Consider the following 27,193-nt stretch of genomic DNA (forward strand, 5'->3'; position numbering starts at 1 on the left):
TAAAGCCCTTTGCCTTTGCATGCGTGACTCGGTCTCCCTGGTGGTCTCTGGTCGGTGAGGATACTGCAATCTGGGTATAACAGTATACTTTGTACTACAAGAAAATTAAAATACAGCATGTTAAAATTTTTGAGACGCCACTCAAGTAGTACATCGGGGTGAAATCTAGAACATCAAATGTCTACATAAGAGCAGAAGAAATGTCTCAAATTGACCATTAAGATTTAAATTTGTGAAAAGCAAAATAAAAGCTTACTCAAAGTAAGCAAAAGAAGTAAACAGTAAGCAAAAGAAACAATAAATATCAGAGGAAAGATTAGAGAAATGTACAACAGAAAAGAGGAAAACAATGTAGAAAATCAATGAAAATAGAATTTGGTTGTGGTAGAAAGAGTCCTAAGATGGTCCACCAAGTTTCAGTCCCCTGGTCGGCGCTGTCTACAGAATCCCCTTCCCTCTGGCATGGGCAAGAAATGTGAGTAGGATAGAATATCTCTCCCAACATTACATTACATATACAGCAAGAGATTTTGCAGGTATAATTAAGCTCCCTAACCAGTTGACTTTGAGTTCATCAAAAAGGAGGTAAAAAATAAGTGATTCCTTAAAAGGGCTGAGAAGCAGCAGCAGGCACTCTCATGCTGGTTGAAGAAGTAAGATGCCATGTTGGGAAAGGAAGAGGCCATTTGGCAAGATTCTCAGGAGGCCTATAGCAACTGAGAACAGTCCCTGACTAACAACTAACAAGAAAACAGGGATCGCAGGCATATAGCCAAAAGGAAATGAATTCTGCCAACAACTAGTTAGCTTGGAAGAGGATCCCAAGCCTCAGAAGAGATCAGAGTCCTGGCCAACCAGGTGAGACTTTGAGCAGATGACCAACCTGAACCATGCGAGACTTCTGACCCAAAGAAACTAGAAGATTCTGAATTTGTGTTGCTTTAGACCACTAAGCTGGTGGTCATTTGTAATGCAACAACTAATACAATGGATCCTTGAGAAGATAAATAAAATTTGTAAACCTCTAGCCAGAGGGATCAGGAAAAAGAGAAAATGCAAATTAAGAATGTCATGAATAAAAAAAGGTATAATCAATCAATTTAAATGCAGATATTTAAAGGATAGTAAGGGAATATTATAAACAACTTTATACCAATAAACTTGACAACTTAGACACAATGGAAAAATCTTTTTCAAGACACTATTAAAACTCACCAAAGAAGAAATAGATACCTTATAGAACTATATCTATTAAAGAATTTGAATTGTACTCAAAAACATTCCCTGAAAGAAAACTCTAGACATAACTAGCTTCTCTTGTGAATTCCAGCAAATATTTATGTGAGAAATAATATCAATTCTATACAAATTCTTCCAGAAAATTATGAAGGACTCATTCTATGAGTCCAGCAATATCCTGATATCAAATTCAGAAAAAGACATTAAAAGAAAGGAAGTTATAGGTCAACATACCTCATAAACATAGACAGACTTTCTACACAAATTGTTAGCAAACCAAATCCAATAATCCAAACCAAATCCTATGTATACCATACACACCATAACCAAGTGATTTTTATCCCCAGAATTGCAACATTGGTTTAAAATTTAAAAGACAATCAACATAATTCGTCATTAACAACAGGTGGGAAAACATGATAATCTTAATAGATACAGAAAAATCATTTGACAAAGTCCAATTCCTATTCATAATTAAAAAAACAGCTGTGTGTGTGTGTGTGTGTGATCTTTCTTGGCTTTTCATACCCCTATATTTCTCAATTTATAAAAGACTATAGAAACTTTTCTATGTAAGGTATTAAATTACTATATTGTACCTCTGAACTAATATTATATTGTATATTAACTAACTGGAATTTAAATGAAAACTTAAAAAATGTATATAGCACTTATAGCATTAAATATTTATTTTAATATTAAATGTCTATATTGGGGCGCCTGGGTGGCTTAGTCGGTTAAGCGTCCGACTTTCGCTTAGGTCATGATCTCGCGGTTCGTGGGTTCGAGCCCCGCGTCGGGCTCTGTGCTGACTGCCAGCTCAGAGCCTGGAGCCTGTTTCAGTCTGTGACTCCCTCTCTCTCTGACCCTCCCCTGCTCACGCTGTCTCTCTCTCTCTCCTAGAAATAAAAACATTAAAAAAAATTTAAAAAATATTAAATGTCTATATAGGCATATGAATATGTTGGAAATAGTATATATAATAATAATAACAATAATTTCTAGGCATTCTGTAATTCAATCTGGATTTTCTCTGATCCTAGAATTAACTGAGAAGGAGTGTTTTATTTAGTTTCACTTTGTTTAAATCCAATGGATTAGGGAAGTTGGATTTCTGGTTCTGTTATTAATTTCTGGTTTAAATGCATAATAATTAGAAAATATGGTATATACTACTTTAATTTTTGTTATTATTACATGAGCATATGAAATGTGTATTTTCTGTTTTTAAAATATAGGTTTGATATAAAATATAGCTTGATATAAAATATAGTTAGATATAACTCATTAAACATATTAGTCCTCTTTGCCCTTATTTTTTATCTACTTCATCTGTCACAGATTAAAAGAATTTATTTCAACTCTCCTACTATGGTTATATTTCTATTTATTTTTGTATCTTCTTAAGTTTGTATTATGAAATTTTCCTCCTTCTCAGGTTTTTGTTGAGTTGACAAGTTTATTACTTTCCCTATCTGTCTTCAGCTAATTTGGAAGCTATAGATTTTCTGTCCTTTTTATTGATTTCCTTAAGTTTTATTTTTTAAAAAATATTAGTTTATTTACTTTAAGAGAGAGACAGAGACAGAGCCCGTGTGCAAACAGGGGAGGGGTGGAGGGAGAGAGTCCCAAGCAGGCTTTGTGCTCTCAGCATGGAGCCTGAAGTGGGGCTTTAGTCTTCCGAACCTTGAGAACATAGCCTGAGCTGAAATCAAGAATTGGACACTCAACTGATTGAGCCACCCAGGTGTCCCTTGATTTCCTTAAGTTTTAAAAAGCATACTTAATTATAAAAGCTTCTAACAATACATTAATTCTCTATTGCTGAATAATAGATTACAAATAACAACTGTAATGTCTTAATGCAATATAGTAGCTCCCACTTTTGGAGGCCGGAAATGTGTCATGGCTCAACTGAGCTCTTTGATTAGGATCTCACAAGCCAAAAATCAAGACACCGACCAGGAGGGGCTCTTGCTTGGGGATCTTAAGGAAGAATCTGCTCCCAAGCACATTCAGGCTGTTGACCAATTTCAGTTCTTTGTGATGATGAAACTGAGGTCGCCACTTCCTTGTTGGCTCTCAGTGAGAACGTCTCATGGCTCCTAGAATCTGCATTCCTTCTTAAATGAACTCTTCCTTTAAGCCAGCACAGCACACTGACCCCCATTGTGCTTCTGATCTCTCTCATTTCCTCTTCTACTGCCAACCAGAGAAAGCTCTCTGAATTTAAGGGCCCATGTGATTAGATCACACCACACCTAGGTTATCCACCTGTCTTAAGATCAACACTACCACAGCCATGACTCCGTCAGAGAGTAATACTCAGTATATTCACAGCTTCCAGGATTAAGGAGGGACATCTCTGGAGAACTGTTTTAGAATGTCTGCCTACAACAAAGAATATCCACATTTATTCCATACTTCTGATCTTCCTCTAAGCATGATTACATGCGTAGCCCATCAAACCCACTTGAAGACCCCCTCCCTTATCATTATTTTTGTTTTCCAGAATATTATTTTACCTTTGCTGTTGTTGTTGTTAGACAAATAAACCTAAGTCTGACATTATTTTGCAAGACCATATTCACATTTACTGGTTTCCTTATTAAGTTTCCAGTGTTTTCTTCTTAAGAGTTTACTTCTTTTCTAAATTATATCCTGTAAGTTTTCTGGGGAGGGTCTGTGAGTAGAAACTCTAAAAGTTTGTGCATCTGAGATTGTCTTAAATGTACTTCTAAGGTCATTTAACTCCATATTAGTTCCAAGTTGACAAATATTTTCCCTCAGCATGATGGAAGCGTTACTTCATTGTTTTCTCAAGCTATCACTGAACGAAAGTTTTGTTACTCTGCTAAACAAAAGTTTTCATCTGCATTGTTTTATCAACTTGATTATCCTGGTGATTTATATTTAGGATAGCTCATTGTGATATTGTTCTATTAATAACAAGGGGGAAAAATGAGCTACCAAATTTATTGTGTCCTGGTCCTTGATAGGAGGATTGTATAAGGCTCATTTCACCAGTTTGACTGCAATTATATAGCTGGCTTTGAAACAGTAAAGAGATTCAAGAAAAGCTCACTCAAACGACAGTCTTTTTCAAGCAATTATTCTTCTCAAACTTCATCATTTATTGACTTTCAGGAAAGCAATTTTTTTGTTAGAATGTTCAGAAATTGTAGAACATTTCACTGAAAATCAGACACACCTGTAGGCAATATTCTTTTCATTCCATGTATATTTTTTCTGTTTCCCAAGGAAAAAGTAGAGAAAACATTTAACAATATTCTCCTTGAAGTAGGGCTTCCTGTAATACTTATTTCCCATTAAATATTATTTTTGTTTCTAATTTTTAGAAAGATAGATCTTTAAAACTAAAATAACTTGTTGTGAAGAGAGATGCCAAAAGAGACTAGAATGAATTGAATGCTGTCTTTCCATAGGACTCTGTTTTGACAAAACAACTTTCTGCATGGTTTAAGTTCACAAGTCTTATTTTCTTTTCAAATATTTTAATGTTTATTTACTTTTGAGAGAGAGAAAGAGAGGCAGAGCACTAATGGGGAAGGGGCAGAGAGAGAGAGAGACTGAGAATTCCAAGCAGTCTCCAGGCTCTGAGCTGTCAGCACACAGCCCTATGTGGAGCTCAAACTCACAAATCACAAAGTCAGATGCTTAACTGACTGAGCCAGCCAGGCACCCCAGTTCACAAGTTTTATTAAGAGGAGGCAGTGAAATTTGCAACTTCCTAGAGACAAAAAGCATAGTAAGGCAAAAAATTCCTAGCACATTTAACATAATTTTACATTATGTTAAAATAAGTCCATACAGGATTTACTTGTGTAAAGCAGCTTTCTAAACTCCTGCATGACAGTGAGAGATCCTCACTGAGAGAATAAATTCTTTAGAAGATGAATTGGCTTTTCAAATACAAAATTAGAGATTCTGGGAAGCATAAAAGTTTTCTCTTTACATTGGCTACATATAAATTCTTCCTTTTAATACTGTATTCCATGTAGGAATAAATAAAAAGCATCAGATATCCACTTGGAAGCAGGTTCTTAGGAAACTGTAATGATGATGTCTTTGCAACTGTTTTATCCTATTGACTTACCATGTAATCATTTCCAGATAAAAGTCTATTTGAGAAAACTGAGATAAAGCCCCAAATATTTTGAGGCAATTCTATTTTATATCCATAGCTTAAATATATTTGGAGAAAACAATCCTTAGATATTCTCACATACACATTGAGGTTATAGTCCAAATGGAGCTGACCTTTTCTCAGGCCACATGTCTGCTTTATCCAGGGATAAATTAGTTGTAAATACAGAATTATCACCATGAAAGTCCTAATAGAAAATAAAATGCAGCAAATTCCACATTAGTCACAGCCTTTCATGGTGATAGGAAAAGAAACTCTTAGAAAACCTGAAGTACCTGGCAAGTGTGTGTGAGATAGCAAACAGAGGAGGTAGGAGAGTTGATGAAGACTAAGAAGAGAATGGAATGCATTTTTTCAAAATCAATCACTGTTAAACCTCAACAAAGAAAAGGCGAAACAAGAAAAGTACAGAAAGCATTCATTTATTTTGCAAAGATAGTATTCACAGTAGATAAAAGGATAATGATAGTATTACAATTCCTGATGTCAGCACCCTTCAAAAAAATGCACCCCTACCCCAGGAAAAGAAATTAAGAAAACAATTGCACTTATAATTGCACCAAAAATAATAAAATGCTTAAGAATAAACTTAACCAAGGAGGTGACAGACCTATACTCCAAAAACTATAAAACAGTGATGAGGAAATTGAAGATGATACAAACAAATGGAAATATAATCCATCCTCATGGACTGAAACAGTAAGTATTAACATGTTCCTACTATCAAAATACTTTGGTGTTTGCTATCCAAAAGTCCACAGATCCAATTTACTCTCTATTAAAATACCAAACCATTCTTCACAGAAGTAGAAAAAAATATTAAAACTTGTATGGAATCATAAAAGACTCTGAACAATCAAAGTAGTCTTGAGAAAGAACAAAATTACGGGTATCACAATCCCAGATTTCAAAATACACTACAAAGCTGTTGTCATAAAAACAGTATGGTATTGTCACAAAAACAGACACATAGGTCAAAGGAATAGAATAGAGAGTCCAGAAATAAACCTACAATTATGTAGTTAATCTTCAACCAAGGAGGCAAGAATATGCAATGAGAAAAATCTCTTCAATAAATGGTGCTGGGAAAACTGGAAAGCAACATGTAAAAGAACAAAACTGGATCACTTTCTTACATCACACATGAAAATGAACATAAAATGTATTAAAGATCTAAATGTGAAACCATGAAAATCCAGAGGAGAACACAGGCGGTAATTTCTCTGACATCAGCAATAGCAAAATTTTTCTAGACAAGCTCCCCCCCCAAAAAAGGAAACAATAGCAAAAATAAAATATTGGGATTACATTAAAAATGATTTTGCATAGAGAAATAAACCATCAACAAAACAAAAAGACAACCTACAGAATGGGAGAGGATATTTGCAAGTGGAATATCTGATAAGGGGTTAATATTCAAATTATATAAAGAACTTATACAACTCAACACCAAAAAACTCAAAAACCAATAATCTGATTAAAAATGGGTAGAGAACTGAATAGACAATTTTCAAAACAAGACATACAGATGACAAAAATAAAAAAGACAAGAAACAACAAGCGTTGGTGAGAATGTGGGGAAAAAAAGGGACCCTTGTGCCAGCACTGTTGATGGAAACATAAATTGGTATAGCCTCTGTAGAAAAAAGCATGTAGGTTCATAAAAAATAAATTAAAAATATAAATACTATATGATTCACTAATTTAGCTACTGGGTACTTACCCAAGGAAACTGAAAGTGTTAAATAAAAAAGATACTGAACCCCTATGTTTATTGGAGCATTATTTACAATAGCCAAGATATGGAAGCAACCTAAGAATCCCTCAACAGACAAATGTTAAGGAAGGTGTGGTGCACACATATACACACACATACACACACAAGAATGCAGGAATATTACACAGCCATAAAAAGGGAAGAGAGCATGCCATTTGCAACAGCATGGATAGACCTTCTAGGTCCTAAGAAAAGTAAGTTAGACTGCAAAAGACAAACAGCATATGATTGCACTTACATGTGGAATCTAAAAACAAAACAAATGAATAAACAAAAAACAGAATCAGAGCTGTAAAAAACAGAACAAACTGATGGCTGCCAGAGGAGAGGAGTTTGGGAGGATGGGCAAAATGGGTGAAGGGGAGTAGCAGATACAGGCTTCCAGTCATGGAATGAATAAGTCTGAGGAGAAAAGGTACAGCATATTGAATATGGTCAATGGCATTATAGTAGTATTTTATGGTGACAGATGGTAGCTGCACTTGTGGTGAGCATAGCAAAATTTATAGATTTGTCAAATCACTATTTTGTACACCCAAAACTAATGTATCACTGTGTATTAGCTATACTGCAATAAAAAACACATTGGTGAGTGCACAAACTAGTTAGTGCAGCCACTGTGGAAAACAGTCTGGAGAGTCCTCAAAAAATTAAAAAATAGGTTTAACTGGAGAAGAAGTAGGGGGTTCCATACTTTCCAGTGGCAACTCTCAAACAAGGAAGAGCTGAAGCCCAAGGACCCTGAATCCCAAGAGTCTGGAAGGAAAAGAGAGAGAGTCTACTAGGAAGATAGCCTCTTAGGTGCATGATTGTGAACTGCGAGATATAAAAACGGGCCAGGACACAGAGGCGCAGAGGGGAGGGATCCCCTTCTGTGGAGAGAAAGGGAAGAGAAAGAGTGGCTGGGGAAACGTAGGACTGTATCTGGATAAGAGAAAAACCTTGGCCTGGGATGGAGAGGGATCCTATCATCCCATCTCTAACTGCAGGGCTTTCAAAGAGAGAATCTATCTCTAACTGGGAGACTTTCTTTGGACTGGGGTGGGTTGCCCTATTGCCATGCCTGGGGATGAGGGGAGTCCCCTCTGGGTTCGGTGGTACATCAGGGGCGCAATAGGCATCAGGAGGAACCGATCCCCAGCCCTGAAGTTCTGCGGCTTGCAGGATTACATTTTGGGCGGCATCTTTAACATACATGGAATAAGAGCTTGCAACACTGCCGGGCGTGGGGCATAGGAACCATCCCACCTCGTCTGCACCTATGGCACGATGGGAATGGATTCAAAAGAGTGCTTTGGGACACCTGGCCCATAGAGAAGGGACTGGAGGCAGTCTCCATGTTTCTCCCCACAACCACCAAGGCAGGCCTCAGAGACTGGTCCCAGGGGCCCAGAGTGGAGGTGGGACCTGCCTACGCCAGACCACGCCCATCAGTGCTGGGTAGCTGCTTAGCTCCTGGAGCTACATAGATGCTGCAGAAACAGATGGCCCCCTCCTCTAGGCGAACACTGCTGCATTGCCTGGATTAACCGTAGGTCAACTCTTGTTATTCAGATATATTCTCCCTTTTCTCCTTCTTATCTCCTCCCTCCTCTAGGCTGGTTACTCTGGTTATTGGTTTGCTTAAACAGACATATTTAATCCATTCTCTTGATGCATTTTCTAGACCTCCTTCTTTCCTTTCCTTTCTCTCTCTCTGGAATAATCAGGCCATATAGTTTCTGTGGGTAATATTATCTTCATTTCTTTCTCCTCACCTCCTTCCATAGTCTCCTTTCTCTCTCTCTGGATTAAGCCTTTTATTCTCTCTGACTGGTCAATGTTCATTTTCTCTTTCTCTCTACCCCTGTCATTTCTCTTTTTGTATATGTTCTTCCATCAGCACCGCCTCAACTCTATTCTTTATTGTAGCTGGGGTTTCTGGTTTTATGCTTTTAGACTGTCTTTTGTTCTTTGGGTTTTTTTTTTTTTTTTTTTGGTCTGTTTGCTTGTTTGTTGGATTTATTTGTGCATTTGCATGTTCTTGCTCCCTGTTTGTCTGTTTTCCATTCCAGGGGTATGTCAAGGAACAAACCAAAGCACACATGGTGGAGAGTCGAAAACATCACTATGAGTAGGAAACAAAAATAACCAAAGTCACAACAACAGAGACCCTTGAGAAAACACCTCATGAATAGCCAGGCCCTGCACAGTATATGAGCCTCCTTTAATACAGCAGTGCTCGCAGGTGCAGAGCACATAACAAGCTTCTAAAACTTACAAGAGACAGAAAGCTAGCCAAAATGATGAAAAAGAAGAAGAATTCTCCTCAAAAGAAATTTCAGGAAGAAGTGACAGCTAAAGAACTGATCAAAACAGATATAAGCAACATAACTGAACAAGAATTAGAATAATAGTCATAAAATTAATCGCTGGGCTTGAAAAAGGCATAGAAGACAGCAGAGACTCCATTGCTGCAAGGATCATGGATCTTAAAAATAGTTACGATGAATTAAAAGATGCTATAAATGAGGTGCAAAATAAAATAGAGGCGGCCACAGCATGGATTAAAGAGGCAGAGAGGAGAATAGGCAAACCAAAATATAAAATTATGGAAAAAGAGGAAGCTAAGTAAAAGAGAGATAAATTTATCCAGGAGCACGAAAGAAGAATTCAAGAACTGAGTGATGCAATCAAACAGAATAATAACCATAGCACAGAAATTCCATAAGAAGAAAAGAGAAAGGGGCTGAATGGGTACTTGAACAAGTCCAACCTGGGGAAGGAAACAGGCATTGAAATCCAAGAAGCACAGAGAACTCCCCTCATATATAATTTGAATTGATCTTCTGCATGACATATCATAGTGAAACTGGCAAAATAAAGGATAAAGAGAGAATTCTGAAGGCAGCTAGGGACATAAAGGCCTTATCATACAAAGGTAGACATACAATGGTAGTAGCAGACCTATCTACTGAAACTTGGCAGGCCAGAAAGGAATGACAGAAATCTTCCATGTGATGAACAAGAAAAATATGCAGCCAAGAATCCTTTATCCAGCAAGCCTGTCATTCAGAATAGAAGGAGAGATAAAGATTTTTGCAAACAAATAAAAACTGAAGGATATCATCACCACTAAATCAGCCCTACAAGAAATCCTAAGGGGGAATCTATAAGGGAAATGTTGCAAGGAACACAAAGTACCAGAGACATCACTACAAGCATGAAACCTATAGATAACACAATGACTCTAAACCCATGTTTCACTAATAACACTGAATGTAAATGGACTAAATGCTCCAATCCAAAGACATAGGGGGGGCGCCTGAGTGGCTTAGTCGGTTAAGCGTCCGACTTTCGCTTAGGTCATGATCTCGCGGTTCGTGGGTTTGAGCCCCGCGTCGGGCTCTGTGCTGACTGCCAGCTCAGAGCCTGGAGCCTGCTTCAGAGTCTGTCACTCCCTCTCTCTGACCCTTCCCTGCTCGCGCTGTCTCTCTCTCTCTCTCCTAGAAATAAATAAAAAAACAGTAAAAGAAAAAAAAACCAAAGACATAGGGTATCAGAATGGATTAAAAAAAAAAAACAAGACCCATATATTTGCTGTCTACAAGAGATTCATTTTAGACCTGAGGACACCTTCAGATTGAAAGTGAGGGGATGGATAAATATCTATCATGCTACTGGAAGTCAACAGAAAGCTGAAGTAGCCATACTTGTATCAGTCAAACTGGACTTTAAAGTAAAGGCAGTAACAAGAGATGAAGAAGGGCATTATATAAAAATTACAGGGTCCATCCATCAGGAAGAGCTAACAATTATAAGTGTCTATGCACTGAATTTGGGAGCACCCAAATATATAAAACAATTAATCACAAACATAAGCAATCTTATTGATAAGAATGTGCTAATTTTAGGGGACTTTAATACTTCACTTACAGCAATGGACAGATCATCTAGACAGAGTATCAGTAAAATAATGGCTCTGAGCGACACATTGGACCAGATGAACTTGACAGATATATTTAGAATTCTACGTCCCAAAGCAGTGGAATATACTTTCTTCTCAAGTACACATGGTACGTTCTCAAAGATAGATCACGTACTGGGTCGCAAAACAGCCCTCAATAAATATAAAAGAATTGAGGTCATTCCATGCACACTTTCAGATCACGATGCTATGAAACTTGAAATCAACCACAGGAATGTTTGGAAAACCTCCAAAGGCATGGAAGTTAAAGAACATCCTACTAAAGAATGAATGGGTCAAGCAGGCAATTAGAAAAGAAATTTTAAAATATATGGCATGGAGGAGGACACTTGTGGGGATGAGCACTGGGTGTCATATGGAAACCAACTTGACAATAAACTATTTGTAAAAAAAATAAAATAAAATAAAATAAAATATAAGGAAAAAAAAGAAAATGAAAATACAACAATTCAAACCCTTTGGGATGCAGAAAATGCTGTCCTAAGAGGAAAATGCACTGCAGTCCAGGCTTATCTCAAGAAACAAGAAAAATCCCCAATACAAAATCTAATAGCATACCTAAAGGAACTAGAAGCAGGACATCGAAGACACCCTAAACCCACCAGAAGAGAAATAATAAAGATTAGAGCAGAAATAAACGATATAGAATCAAACAAACAAACAAAAACAGAACAGATCAACGAAGCCAAGAGTTGCTTTTTTGAAAAAATAAACAAAATTGATAAACCTCTAGCCAGGCTCCTCAAAAAGAAGACAGGGCCCAAATAGGTAAAATCACAAATGAAAGTGGATTTATTACAACCAATCCCTCAGAAATACAAGCAATTATTGGGGAATACTATGAAAAATTATATGCCAACAAACTGGACATTGTGGAAGAAATGGACAAATTCCTAAACACCCACACACTACCAAAGATCACATGGGAAGAGATAGAAAATCTGAACAGACCCATAAGTAGGGAAGAAATTGAATCAGTTATCAAAAATGTCCCAAAAAATAAGAGTCCTGGACCAGATAGCTTCCCTGGGGAATTCTACCAGACATTTAAAACACAGTTAATACCCATTCTTCTGAAGCTGTTCCAAAAAATAGAAATGGAAGGAAAACTTCCCAATTCATTCTATGAAGCCAACATCACTTTGATCCCCAAACCAGACAGAAATCCAGGAAAAAAGTAGAACTACAGGCTAATATCCTTGATGAATATGGATGCAAAAATCCTCAACGAGATACTAGCAAATCGAATTCATGAGCATAGAAAAAGAACTATTCACCATGACCAAGTGGAATGCATTCCTGGGTTGCAGGACTGGTTCAATATTCACAAATCAATCAATGTGATACATCACATTAACAAAAGAGAAGATAAAAACCATATGACCCTGTTGATAGATGCAGGAAAAGCCTTTGGAAAAATACAGCATCCTTTCTTAATAAAAACCCTGGAGAAAGTCAGGATAAAAGGAATTTACTTAAACATAAAAGCCATTTATGAAAAGCCCACAGCTAATATAATCCTCAATGGGAAAAGCCTGAGAGCTTTCTCCCTGAGATCAGGAACATGACAGGAAGGTCCACTCTCACCTTTGTTGTTTAACATAGTGCTGGAAGTCCTAGCAGCATCAATCAGACAACAAAAGGAAATAAAAAGCATCAGAATTGGCAAAGATGAAGTCAAACTTTCACTTTTTGCAGATGAGAGACACTTTACATGGAAAACCCGACAGACTCCACCATGTCTGCTAGAACTGATCCATGAATTCAGCAAAGCTGCAGGGTACAAAATCAATGTACAGAAATCAGTTGCATTTTTATACACCAATAATGAAGCACNCCCTGTTGATAGATGCAGGAAAAGCCTTTGGAAAAATACAGCATCCTTTCTTAATAAAAACCCTGGAGAAAGTCAGGATAAAAGGAATTTACTTAAACATAAAAGCCATTTATGAAAAGCCCACAGCTAATATAATCCTCAATGGGAAAAGCCTGAGAGCTTTCTCCCTGAGATCAGGAACATGACAGGAAGGTCCACTCTCACCTTTGTTGTTTAACATAGTGCTGGAAGTCCTAGCAGCATCAATCAGACAACAAAAGGAAATAAAAAGCATCAGAATTGGCAAAGATGAAGTCAAACTTTCACTTTTTGCAGATGAGAGACACTTTACATGGAAAACCCGACAGACTCCACCATGTCTGCTAGAACTGATCCATGAATTCAGCAAAGCTGCAGGGTACAAAATCAATGTACAGAAATCAGTTGCATTTTTATACACCAATAATGAAGCACAGAAAGAGAAATCAAGAAACTGATCCCATTCGCAATTGTACCAAAAACCATAAAATACCTAGGAATAACCTCAACCAAAGATGTAAGAGATCTGTATGCTGAAAACTAGAAAAAACTTATGAAGGAAATTAAAGAAGACACAAAGAAATGGATAAAAAGTCCATGCCCATGGATCAGAAGAATAAATATTACTAAAAGTCAATACTACCCAAAGAAATCTAAACATTCTGTGCAATCTCAATCAAAATTGCACCAGCATTCTTCTCAAAGCTAGAGCAAACAATCTTAAAATTTGTATGGAACCACAAAAGACCCTGATTAGCCAAGGTACTATTGAAGAAGAAAACCAAAACGTGAGGCATCACAATCCCAGACTTTAGCCTCTACTACAAAGCTGTCATCATCAAGACAGTGAGGTATTGGCACAAAAACAGACACATAGACCAATGGAATAGAATAGAGAACCCAGAATTGGACCCACAAATGTAGGGCCAATTAACCTTTGACAAAGCAGGAAAGAGTATCCAATGGAAAAAAGACAGCCTCTTTAACAGATGGTGCTGGGAGAACTGGACAGCAACATGTAAAAGAATGAAACTAGACCACTTTCTTACACCATACACAAAAAGAAACTCAAATGGATAAAGGACCTGAATGTGAGATAGGAAGCCATCAAAACTCTAGAGGAGAAAGCAGGAAACAACCTCCTTGACCTCAACCGCAGCAATTTCTTACTCAACACATCTCCAAGGCAAGGGAATTAAAAGCAAAAATGAACTATTGGGATCTCATCAAGATAAAAAGCTTCTGCACGGCAGAGTAAACAATCAACAAAACTAATAGGCAACCAGTGGAATGGGAAAAGATAGTAGCAAATGACATATCAGATAAAAGGCTAGTATACAAAAATCTATAAGGAACTCACCAAACTCTACACTTGAAAAACAAATAGTCCAATGAAGAGATGGGCAGAAGATATGAAAAGAAGACATCCAGATACCAACAGACACATGAAATGATGCTCAATGTCACTCATCATCAGGAAAATACAAATCAAAACCACACTAAGATACCACCTCACGCCGGTCAGAGTGGCTAAAATGAACTAATCAGGAGACTCTAGATGTTGGCAAGGATGTGGAGAAACGGGCACCCTCTTACACTGTTGGTGGGAATGTAAAGTGGTGAAACCCCTCTGAAAACAGTGTGGAGTTTCCTAAAAAATTAACAGTAGAACTCCCCTATGACCCAGCAGTTGCACTGCTAGGAATTTACCCAAGGGATACAGGAGTGCTGAAGCATAGGGTCACATGTACCCCAATGTTCATAGCAGCACTTTCAACTATAACCAAATCATGGAAAGAGCCTAAATGTCTATCAACTGACGAATGGATCAAGAAGATGTTGTTTACATATACAATGAAATACTACATGGCAATGAGAAAGAATGAAATCTGGACATTTGTGGCAATGTGGATGGAACTCAAGGGTATTATGCTAAGTGAAATAAGTCAGGCAGAGAAGGACAGATACCATATGTGTTCACTCCTATGTGGGTCAGGAGAAACTTAATAGAAAACCACGGGGAAGGGGGAGGGGTAAATAGTTATGGAGAAGGAGGGAAGCAAACCATAAGGGACTCTTATATACTGAGAACAAACTGAGGGTTGATGAGGGTTGGGGGATAGGGGAAAATGGGTGATGGGCATGGAGGAGGGCACTTGTTGGGATGAGCACTAGGTGTTATATGGAAACCACCTTGACAATAAACTATATTAAAAATAAATTAAGTTAAGTCTAATACATTAAACTTAAAAAATTAAAAAATGGAATTCCTATATGATCCAGTAATCACACTGGTGGGTATTTCACCAAAGAATACAAAAACACTAATTCAAAAAGATATATGCACCCTTATGTTTATTGCAGCATTATTTGCAATAGCCAAATTATGGTTATGGCAGCAATCCAAGTATCCATGAATAGATGAATAGATAAAGGTGTGGTATATACAATGAAATATTATTCAACAATAAAAAAATAATAAAATCTTGCCAGTTGCAACAACCTGGTTGAATCTAGAGAGTATAATCCTATGTGAAATAAGTCAGTCAGAGAAAAACACATACTATATGATTTGACTTTTATGTGAAATTTAAAAAACAAATGAACAAATTAAACAAACAAAAAAACATATAGACTCTTAATGATAGAGAACAAATTGATGGTTACCAGAGGGGAAAGGGGTGGGGGGATGGGTGAAATAGTTAGAGAAACTAAGAGTACACTTACCATGATGACCACCGAATAATGTATAGAAGTGCTGAATCACAATATACCTGAAACTAATATAACATTGTATGTTAACTATACTAGAATTTTTTTTAAATGCAAACCTTTTTGTGTGTGAAAAAAGGAGTTAATGAATACATAGAGGCAGATTCAATGATGTCAGCTTGTTAAAAGAATGTTCTTGATCATGATCAAATTCTAGACATAATATCAAAGTTGCAGACCTATGAATATGCAGAGAATCCAAATAAATATTAATTCATCAGGAGGAGAAGTCTTCAACATTTCAATACATCTAAATTTTTAAAAATTTAAGTTAAATCAATTATATAATTGTTTTTTGAGAGAGAGAGAGAGGGAGAGAAAGCAGGGACAAGGGGCAGAGAAAGAAAGAGAAAAAGAAAATCTTAAGCAAGCTTCTCACTCAGCATGGAGCCCAATGTGGGGCTGGATCCCATGAACTTAGAATTATCACCTGAGCTGAAATCAAGAGTCAGATGCTTAACTGACTGAGCCACCTAGTCACCCCATCATAAAATTTTAAAATGTAAACATTTCCTAAATATATGATATAAATAACAATGATTTTGGAAATATTTTCCTTTGGAGTGATTTTTCTACTCCTGTATTGATTGACTTAGGAAGGATTTTTTTATTCTAAACAAGTGATGAGATTTTAATTTTCCATCAACAAATATTAGAGTCCTTAAGATTTTGCTAAGCATGGTAGCTTCTCCTTAATGCCATAATTCTGCAGTGTAACATGAAAGCCAATTTTATAACATAAGAAAATAAAACTCCTTAAATAGGACTAAATATTGTTCTTATTTTTCATTTGCTTCTGTAAATAATATTATAATAAATATCTGATGTTTTTCCATGCTTGACATGCAGTGTTTTAAAAAATCCAGTGGTGTGTGTGCATGCCTGTGCACATGCATGTGTGTATGTTTTGTGCTTGTGTGTGCACGTATGTGTGTGTGTGTGAGAGAGAGAGAAACACACCATTCACTGGGTGAATTTTTTCCTTAATAATTGATTTTAATTAATATTTTATACAGTAAACTACATTTCTCAACTCAGTGCTAATCCTTTTTTTTATTGACATAAAATTTGTATGTAACATTATTTTAATTTCAGGTGTACAACATAGTACTTCGATCTTTTAAGTCTAGTACCATCTATCACCATACAATTAACCCCCTTCAACCATTTCATCTGCCTCCCCAACCCCTTCCCTGATGATAACCACAATCTGGTCTCTGTATCTATGAGTTCTGTCTTGTTTTGTTTGTTTGTTTTGCTTTTTATGTTCCACATATAAGTGAAATTATAAGGTATTTGTTTTTGACTTATTCCATTTATCATAATACACTCAGGTTTCATCCATGCTATGGCAAATAGCGAGGTCTCTTTCTTTTTAATGGATATGTAGTATTCCACTGTACATCTATATCACATCTTCTTTGTTAATCTATCCATTGGTAAACATTAAGGTTGTTTCCATATTGTAAATAATGCTGCAATGAACATTGGGTACATATTTCTTTTTGTATTAGTATTTTAATTTTCTTTGGAAAAATACTCAGGAGTGACAGAGCTGGAACACATGATAGTTCTATCTTTAATATTTTGAGGAACCTCCATATTGTTTTCCATAGCGGCTGCACCAATTTGCATTCCCATCACAGTGTATAAGGGTTCCCTTTCCCCTCCCTTGTTATTTCATGTCATGGATTATTTTCAGACTGTATATTCTTAGATCTGAAGTGAGTTTCTCATAGGTACCATATAGACAGGGAGTAATATTCCTTTCTTTTCTCTCTCTCTCTTCATTTGTGATTTGGTGATTTTCTTTAGTGTTATGTTTACAGTCCTTTCTCATTATCTTTTGGGATTCTACTATAGGTTTTTGCTTTGTGGTTAGCCTGTATCTATATCACTCTATTTTTAAGTTGATAATAATTGTTTGATCTTGCTACTGTACTTCACATCTCTTTATTTTGTGTATCTCTTAACTAATTATTGTAGTTATTGTTAATTTTAGTACTTTTGTCTTATAGCCTTCATACTAGCTTTATAAGTGGTTATTCCACTATCTTTACTAAATGTTGCCTTTACTGGTGGGATTTTACCTTTTATATTTTACCTTTTATAACTTCTACAAAAGTTTACCAATGGGTAAACAGAAGTTACTAGTTAGTACTTTGTCCTTTCAGCTTAAAGAAGTCTCTCTAAAACTAGTTGTAGGACCAGTTTGGTGGTGATGAACAGTTTTAGCTTGGGCTTGGCTAGAAAACTCTTAATCTCTCCTTCATTTCTGAATGATAATCTTGCCAGAGAATATGGTTTTAAGAGAATATGCCAGAAAACTTGGTTTTAAGTGTTTTCTTTTCAGCACTTTGAATACATCATGACATTGCATTGGGTAACTCTTAAAATCAAATAAATATGCACTAACCTGTCCAGGATTTGTGAGGCAGATGACTGATTAGAACCATTTAAGACCTTTCCAGTTATATATTTAAAAAAAAAAAAGGTGGGGGGGAGCCTGGGTGGCTTAGTCGGTTGAGCGTCTGACTTTGCCTTAGGTCAAGATCTCGCGGTTTGTGGGTTCGAGCCCCGTGTCGGGCTCTGTGCTGATTGCCAGCTCAGAGCCTGGAGCCTGTTTCAGAGTCTGTGACTCCCTCTCTCTCTGACCCTCCCCTACTCACGCTGTCTCTCTCTCTCTCTCTCCTAAAAATAAATTAAAAATATTAAAAAAAAAAAAAGACCTTTCCAGTTATAAATGCTGACCCTCATTTCCAGGCAGATATTAGAGAGATATTGGTGCTCCAAGATGGTTCCTCAAGAATTCTTCCCTAACTTATCTAGCCATCAAGTACTTTTTAAATTTTACATTCCTTCAGCACTCAAAACCCAGTTTCTGTTGCAATGTTTTTTTAATTCTTTCTTTACATATGTGTTAAGTGCTTGTAATGTGTATGAAAAGCAGTAGGACATACAGGTTAGCACCAACGCCTTGAATTCAGATGGACAATTTGTGTCTCAGCTCAGGCACATGGAGCTTTGTGACTTTGGCCAATTTGCTTAACTTCTCTAACCTTTGTTTTATACACCTGTAGAGTGAGATAATAATGAGTGTATTCCTATATACAGTATTTTTTATTATTAAAGATTAAATGAACTCAGGGACTTAAAGCTCTTAGCTCATGAGTTAAGCACTTAATCAGTGTTGGTAAGTGTTCATATTATCTATTACTACTACTATCACTATTACTACTACTACTATTACTGCTACTACTGTCTTGTACTTGGTTTATTAAAAAGGAAACCAGTAGGTGCAGATCCTATAGAATCTTCTAGCTAAAGGAGAGCATATCATATGTTAAATGACCAACCATATGAGTCTGTAAGGTCCAGGAACATGAAGCTCGTAGGTGTCAGCACAGCGTAATGGTTAACATTGTAAACTCTACTGGAATCAATTTCTGTTGTTTAAATTCTGGTTCTACTATTCACCGGATGTGTCACCTGGGGCTGGTTACTTATTCTTTCTGTGTCTCAGTTTCTTTAAATGTAAAATGAAATAAGAATACATCCCTCATAGGGTCATTGAGAGGATTAACTGAAGAAATTCTTAAATGAAGAAATGAAGAAAGCATTTTTGATGGTGCCTGGCATAAAGAGTTTAATAAATGTTAGTGGCCATTACATACTTCTTTGTAACTAGCTCAAGACTTAGCATAGTGGTGTGCCACAGATATTTGTTGGTTTGCTAGAAGTAATAGTATGAATACTAGACTATGGCCCTAAAGCTATAATGTCATTAATTTATAATTGAAGTAGAAGGAATCATTGTGGGCTACAGAAGTAAAATGGGTTCTCCTGCAGATAGCCAATTTCTTCCATGTTTCTCTCACTAAAAAAGAGAGAAAGAAAAAAAAAGAAAAAACCCTGATAGTTTAAGGAGAAGAAAGAGTACATATGAATAGCAGCTATGAAGCAGCACATAAGGTAATATGATAAATGAAATGTAACCCATGTATATTGGATATCCTGGCCTCTAGGAGAGTAGGTTAAACTTTACCTAAACCCCCAACTTCTTGACTTCTCTAAGTCCAGTGATGGTCACGAAGCTTCTGGAACCCCAAATACAGTTATTCAGTGTTCTTCAAACCGTATCTGTTGTCCTATGACATGTTCATCACCATTCCATGGGGAAACAAAAGGATGGGGGTTTTCCACGGGTAAGTAGGTTTAGGAAATATTAATAAACAAAGTTTAACAGGTTTATCTGAAGGGTTTTTTTATATACACAACATGTCCCCTAAAGTACTTGACCATGGAACTCTTTTCTCAAAGAAAACCTATCAATATCTTTTATTGTACAAAAGGAAGGTGGGGGTATGTTGCTTTAATTGGAAGGGAAAAGTTTATTGGCAAAATATTCACAAATTTGAAAAAAGGAAGAATGAATGTTTTGAATAGCCATGAAATGCCAGAAACTTAACCAGTAATATAATCCTTATATTTTATCACCAAGATTTTATGGATGAAGATTTTAAAACTCAAAAATTAAAACTAAGCACATAGCTAGTAAGTGAAGGAGATAGCGGCTTCTCTTAAAGTACTTCATAAACACCTCGAATTACAAACTGGGAGAAAGGAAGCCTGGTAAGTGAAAGAGAAAGATTACTCCAGGGTATGCACACACAACTTTCAGTTTTTCTTTTCGTCATTTTACCCCCAAAAGACATTAACTGAAGTGCACGGACAGTAAGACAGAAAAAAAATTGTGATACTAATACAGGAAGTACAGAGCAAACAAAATTGCTCTAAGAAAAAGCACCAGATGCGACATAAAATATTACTATGTTCTTTTCACATTTTAGAAGCAAAATTCCTTTAACTGCCACTGAAAAATTTGCATAGCAGGTCTGGTGAGGTACATGAATAGTGAGTCTATATTTCAATAGTCCTGATGTCTTTTGAATATGAAACCAGTTTTATATTAAGACAAATATATTTTTTAAATTACATGCATTAAGAAATGTTTTGGATTCTGTAATCTACACTAAACATTTTTTCCATATTATCCCCATATATATACTTAATACATATGGGTAATTAGTACTGTTGTTCACTGAATATCTTTATGCCACCAGATGTAACCTATTAAGTTATTTTTATAAATTGGATATAGTTTGCTTATTGGATCAAAGGGAGTAACACAGATGAAGTTCCCTGAGAGACCACTATACAATCTATTTGAATTAAGAACACTGCAAAGAATTTTAATGACCCTGTTCTAGAGATTTCCTCCCCTCAGAAAGCCTAAAAGCTCAAAGATGTAGGTCGAGGAGCAATAAAAATTGCTGGGTTCTGGCCAGTGGACCACTTTTGCAGTACTGAGGGACACTGGGGTCAGATACATTATTTCTCATAAGGAGCACTAATACTGTAATTTGTGACATAAAGGAAGGTCATCTCTCTGAATTCGTGATTATTACCTATTGCTTGGAGGATTTCTCCAGAAAGGTGGCCTGCAAACCTTTTACTTATTGCCATCTCTGAACTTTTTAAAAATCTTTTGCCTGCTAGGTATGTTGGAGAAAATGAGAGGATGCAACCCAGCTTGTAAGGCAGAAGCTTCTATTCTCGTGTTTAAGCTATATAACCTGAGGCTTATAGAGACGCAATGAATCAGGACTCCGGAGATGAGTCCAGCTCTCTTAATGCGACAACTTTGGGACTCAACATGCATAAGCTGGAAAGCAACGTGGAATTATCAGTCAGAACTGCACCTCGGAAAATCCTTTGGTTTCTTTGCCTCCATTTCACGTTTATTGTTTCCAAGATAAATTTATACCGCGTTCGCAAAACACAAATTTTCTGGCCAAAAAGTCATATTCGTGCATCTGCAAAGCGGATAACCTTATCAAGCGTTTGGTTTTTTTCTTCCATGAAATAGCCTGAAAACAGCTCCCCCTCGCTGTGGTTCCAAGCGTCTCTTCACCAGAGTCCCAACGCAGAGCTCAAGTAGAGCTTTTCTGCCTTTGCTCTGGACCAGCAGCCTGGCTCTAGCTGTCCAGAGTTACTAGTTAATAGGTAGGTGGTCTCGCTGCCGAGAGAGCGCCTCTTTCCTGACCGGAGCTTGCGTCTTTCTAACTCCCGAGCGCGCGCACGAACCTGGCGACTTTTCGCTCCCAGGCCCGGGACGGCACTGCCTGGGTGGCCGCTCTTCAGACAGCTGCTCCGTGTCCATCCAAAGAGATGTCCCCCCCCGTTCAGCAGTAACCGGACGAAGTCCCCACGGACTCCTGGGGCCCGGTTTCCGCCCATCCCCTGTGTGGGAAGCAGGCTTTCCCCGGAGGAAACCCCAGGAATCTAGTTCAGAGAAATTCTCTAGGCGCCCACCCCGACCAGGAGACGGTGGTTTTCCTGCGGTAGACACGCCCACGGCTGCCCCGGGGGCTGCAGGGGGTCGGCGAGCGCGTCCCTCCAGGGTTCAAACGTGCGCCGGGTAACAAATAGCAGGTAGGTTACTGGGAAGAGAGCGCTTTTTAAGTCACGCCGTGGTTACCTTCCCGGGGGCGGGGCAGGGCAGGGAGCCGGGCGCGGAGAGGCCAAATTCTCGGAGCCAGCTCGTCCTGGGAGTCAGACGAGCCGGGGAGCGGGCTGGTTAACTGCAGAGGGAGAAATCGGGCCGGAGCCGATGGGGTAGCCGATCCTAGTTCAGGCGCCCGGAGCGTGAGCGCCGGTTTTACCGAATCCACCACCTCTGTTGAAGTCAAATGCAGAGTTACGGTGGCTATTGAGGGGAGGGCGGGGAGGGGGGAGGCTTGAGGAACCGGCGGTAAGCCCAGAAAAGGCATAGCACGTATAGTTCCTCAAGTTTTTGTCAGAGAAGAGCGGGAAAGCGCCCCCATCCCGCCCGTTGAGCGGAGGAATCGACTTGTCTCCCGGCCCCACCCCTGCAGCAGTGATGCAAAGAGAACAAATCACCGACAGAGAAAGGAGAGGAAAAAAAAGAAAGAAAGAAAGAAAGAACCCCCTGGGGGTAGTGGGAGGAGAGAGCGGACAGAGTAGACACCGGGCAGTCTCCAACCACTGGGACCAGAGCGAGCGCTTTCCAGGGAAACAAACTCCGCATAAATAACTGAGTTTGGAGTGCAGTGCTCTCAGAGACTCGGAGCGCACCCCCCCAGCGTCTTTCGAGCTGAAAAAGAGCCGAGCCAGGAAAGAGGGCGGCAGCGGGAGCGAGAGCAGCTCGGGTGGCGGTGGGACGCAGTGCCTGCAGACTCCCGCAAGAGGGACGCGGGGCGCAGCGAGAGGGGCGCAGCGCGCGGAGCCCAGCGCGGAGCCCAGCGAGCGGAGCCCAGCGCGCGGAGCCCAGCGCGCGGAGCCCAGCGAGCGGGTCCCAGCGCGCGCGGAGGAGAGCGCGCGACGGGAAAGCAGCCCTCGCCAGCGGAGGCGGGAAGACAGCTGGCCTCCGTGGAGGCCGCAGAGGCGCTGCATGGACGGCATGCGTTCCTCCGGAGCCCCCGCCGCGGGGCCCGCGGACAACTCCAGCCAGGGCTGGCCCCTGTCAGCCGGTGGTGTCAACGGCAGCGGGGAAGCGGAGGCGCTCGGGGAAGGCGGCAGCCCCCAGGCGGACGCGCGCAACGAGGAGCTGGCCAAGCTGGAGATCGCCGTGCTGGCTGTGACTTTCGTGGTAGCCGTGCTGGGTAACAGCAGTGTGTTGGTGGCGCTGCACCGCACGCCTCGCAAGACGTCCCGCATGCACCTCTTCATCCGCCACCTCAGTCTGGCCGACCTGGCCGTCGCTTTCTTCCAGATGCTGCCGCAGATGTGCTGGGACATCACCTACCGTTTCCGCGGGCCCGACGGGCTGTGCCGCGTAGTGAAGCATCTGCAGGTGTTCGGCATGTTCGTGTCGCCCTACATGCTGGTGGTCATGACCGCCGACCGTTACATTGCGGTGTGCCACCCTCTGAAGACGCTGCAGCAGCCGACGCGCCGTTCGCGCCTCATGATCGCTGCTGCCTGGGTGCTGAGCTTCGTGCTGAGCACACCGCAGTACTTCGTCTTCTCCATGGTCGAAGTGAACAACGTCACTAAGGCCAAGGACTGCTGGGCCACCTTCATCCAGCCCTGGGGTCCCCGCGCCTATGTGACCTGGATGACGGGTGGTATCTTCGTGGCGCCCGTGGTCATCCTGGGTACCTGCTATGGCTTCATCTGCTACCACATTTGGAGCAACGTCCGCGGAAAGGCGGCTTTGATCCCCGGAAAGGGCGCCGAGGGCGCGAGTGGCGCTTTGCATAAGGGGTTCCTGCTCACACCGTGTATCAGCAGCGTGAAGACTATTTCCCGCGCCAAGATCCGCACAGTGAAGATGACTTTTGTGATCGTGACAGTTTACATCGTTTGCTGGGCTCCCTTCTTCATCCTCCAGATGTGGTCTGTCTGGGATGAGAAGTTTGTTTGGATCGGTAGGTGTCAGGAAAAAGGAGGAAAGTGCAGGAATTCGGCTGTGTGTGTGGTGGGGGTTGTGTGTGTGGGGGGGTACATTTCATAATATCCTCTGGGGCAGTAGTTTTTAAACTTCTGCGTGCCTAGCTTTGGGTGAAATTACCAAAACGGCAGGTTTCTGGGGGGTTTCCAACCACCGACATTTTAATTCAGTAGCTGTGGAATGGGGCCCAGGAATGTGCATTTGTAGCCTGCAGTGATCCTACGACAAATCAAGAAACTGTGCCCTAGAGTTAACCAGGCAACTACAAAACGTGATAATGACTTTTTGCCAGATCACTAACCACTGCACTAATACCCTGCCTTTAAGTCTATTAGACTCACAGAAATATCACAGAAATATCTACTGTAACCACTGCTTTTTACTAGTTTGTGAAAAGTATCACAATTAATACAAAAATTTTGTAGAAATGCCCCAAGGGCAAAGATAAACTGATGTGTTTTTTCCTGAAGATTCTTAGAAGTCAATAATTCTAATTAGCATTTAGTGTTCCATTTCTTATCATCTTTTAATTTTTTTCTAAAAATTACTCTAACACCTTTTTTCTGGTATTTTAAGGCAAGGTTGTTGATAAACTCTAAATTTTTTAAACTAATTAATTCGTCTTTCAGCATTAACTTAACCACACAGCTGTATGCCTCCCCCAGAGAACCCTTGCAAAGGTTTATGGAGAATATTCTCTACACCTACTAGTTTGATTCTAATTCTTCCACAAACTAAGGAAACTAACTTCAAAAGAACCCCACCCCACTCCAAAAAAAACCACATTAGTTAATATTGGTTCTTGAGAAAAGTCATTTCCTTTTAGTGAGGGAAAAAAACAGCTTTTCAAATAAAATATATTACAGAAATGTTACCAACATCAGCTATAGTTGGGACATAGGTATCTGGGAAGAACTATCTCCTTTTGTTATTTGAGATTGTGGTAGGGAGTCTATGTGATTTGGTTTGGAAGTTATATATGCAGATAAAACATTTACGAGTGAATTTAATTCAAACAAGTAAAAATACCTGCATGGCTATCATATCACTGATAATAAATAATACAATGTAAATGCTATATTTCTGGTTTACCATTTCCGGTCTTGCTTGATCTCAGCAGCCTCGTAATTATTGCCAAATAACAAATTCAGTCTAATTATTGCTAAATTATGTCAGAATTTAGACATACTTTCTAAAAACTTCTCTACCTGTGCATAGGTATGCTGATGATTTTCATTCTTTTTGAATACAGTCTTTAACCATGGATCATGATCACCTTTAGGAGTAGAATCTTAGCACAAAGTATGATTAAATAACCTGTAATTTATTTCAGCATAACAACAGTGAAAAGACCCACGTTTATATTTAATAATCAAGAAAAAGTTAGTGCTTGCTGATTATTCTTAACCTTCGAAAAGGTATGTTATCAGTGTCATAGTTCTGTGAAAGATCATAATATTTATGTCGTATACCAGTGCAAATTAGCATAAAATATTTCAAAAACTTGTTGGAATTTCCTAATTCAGCTGTTCTTAATATAATTTAATTGTCCAAACCACAAAGATGGTTTTCTTTTAAAATCAAAGAAACTATAGAAAGTTAACAACAACAGCAAAACCCACAGGAAATAACTCCAGAAACAACCAAATAATGCATCCTTCAGGGACCGATTACTACTGTTCCCTTATGTATAGTTTTCTTACTACAAAATGTGTTTAATACTTAAAAATTTAGAACTACTTAACATTGTCCATATGCCATACTTTTGCCTTAGTTGTTAAGATGAATCCAATTTTATATATGTGGCTATAGACTTCAAATTTCATTAAAATTGCAGCCATTCTGTAAGTGCTGTGTCTGTTAGCACATACTGATGCTAGTATAAAGAACACAAAATTTTTTAAAAATAAATTATTTCACATTCTTAACTTCTTAAAAGTCCCACTCATTCTACTGAGATGTTTTTAAGTGGTTTAAGATATTTGAATGAACGTCAGTGCATTTTGCTTATGAAAATATTTCAACACCAAGCAGTTTCCAGACACCATTTCCCTAATTAATAAACAACATACTTCATTTTCTATATTAACCCATGACTTTTCCTTACTTTTAAGAATCAGTAGAAAAATGAGTTTACCCAGTGCTCAGTGACTTTGACTATTTAAATAATCTCCCCTTACATTTTTTGTACAGAATCAGAAAACCCAGCCATCACCATCACTGCATTACTGGCTTCCTTGAATAGCTGCTGTAATCCCTGGATATACATGTTTTTTAGTGGCCATCTCCTGCAAGACTGTGTCCACAGCTTCCCATGCTGCCAAAACATGAAGCAAACATTCAACAAAGAAGATTCTGACAGTATGAGCAGAAGACAGACTTCCTATACTAACAACCGGAGCCCGACAAACAGTATGGGTACATGGAAGGACTCACCTAAATCTTCCAAGTCTGCCAAATTCATTCCAGTTTCAACCTGAGCCCACATTCATGCAGCCTGACTCTTGTAACGGACTTTAGGTCCACTGGCTGAATCCAGATAGAAATCATGAGAACAAATGAACTTTTAAGATATAAGTGTCAATCAGTTTGTTGAGTACAAGACTGTTTCTAGTTGCATTTTCTCATTGCTATGACCAGAAGTTATGAACTCTTTTATATGGAACGTTAATAAAAAATTAAAATTCTCAAAAATAAAAAAATGCTACACTAAAATTTGCAGGCCTAATTTTCATAAATATAATAGAAGTTATAGTTCTAAAGGAAAAAACAAAACCACCCTCGCTTTACATTCTGTTGTTGGTTTCCTTTCATTTCTTTTCTTTTTATTATGGACAGAACTATGGCTTGACTGGTTTAGAAGTCATACAATGTAGGGGCATTATTTCTAAACAAAGTGAGCTCATCATAGGCCTTAGTGTTTGAAAGGAATTAGAAGA

The 27,193-nt window shown here is 38.7% G+C and overlaps 1 protein-coding gene and 1 pseudogene across 1 annotated transcript; both read left to right on the top strand.

The window, feature by feature from the left end:
* Positions 1-21,438, top strand: part of LOC144243681 (large ribosomal subunit protein eL8 pseudogene) — a 124,891-nt pseudogene extending 103,453 nt beyond the window's left edge.
* Positions 21,439-23,252: 1,814 nt separating this feature from the next.
* Positions 23,253-26,914, top strand: AVPR1A (arginine vasopressin receptor 1A). Its single transcript, XM_077778813.1, has 2 exons — positions 23,253-24,231; positions 26,448-26,914. The coding sequence occupies exons 1-2, from the start codon at positions 23,253-23,255 to the stop codon at positions 26,732-26,734; spliced, it is 1,266 nt and encodes a 421-aa protein (XP_077634939.1). The 3' UTR covers positions 26,735-26,914.
* The last annotated feature ends 279 nt before the right edge of the window (positions 26,915-27,193 follow it).

The sequence above is a fragment of the Crocuta crocuta genome, unplaced genomic scaffold (genome assembly GCF_008692635.1).
Source record: "Crocuta crocuta isolate KB4526 unplaced genomic scaffold, BGI_CrCroc_1.0 scaffold791, whole genome shotgun sequence".
Classification (NCBI taxonomy): domain Eukaryota; kingdom Metazoa; phylum Chordata; class Mammalia; order Carnivora; family Hyaenidae; genus Crocuta; species Crocuta crocuta.

Excerpts from the sequence above, each read along its gene's own strand:
- AVPR1A (XM_077778813.1), top strand. The coding sequence starts at position 23,253 with ATGGACGGCATGCGTTCCTCCGGAGCCCCCGCCGCGGGGCCCGCGGAC. Across the intron at positions 24,232-26,447 it reads TGAGAAGTTTGTTTGGATCG|AATCAGAAAACCCAGCCATC; the intron begins GTAGGTGTCAGG and ends TTTTTTGTACAG.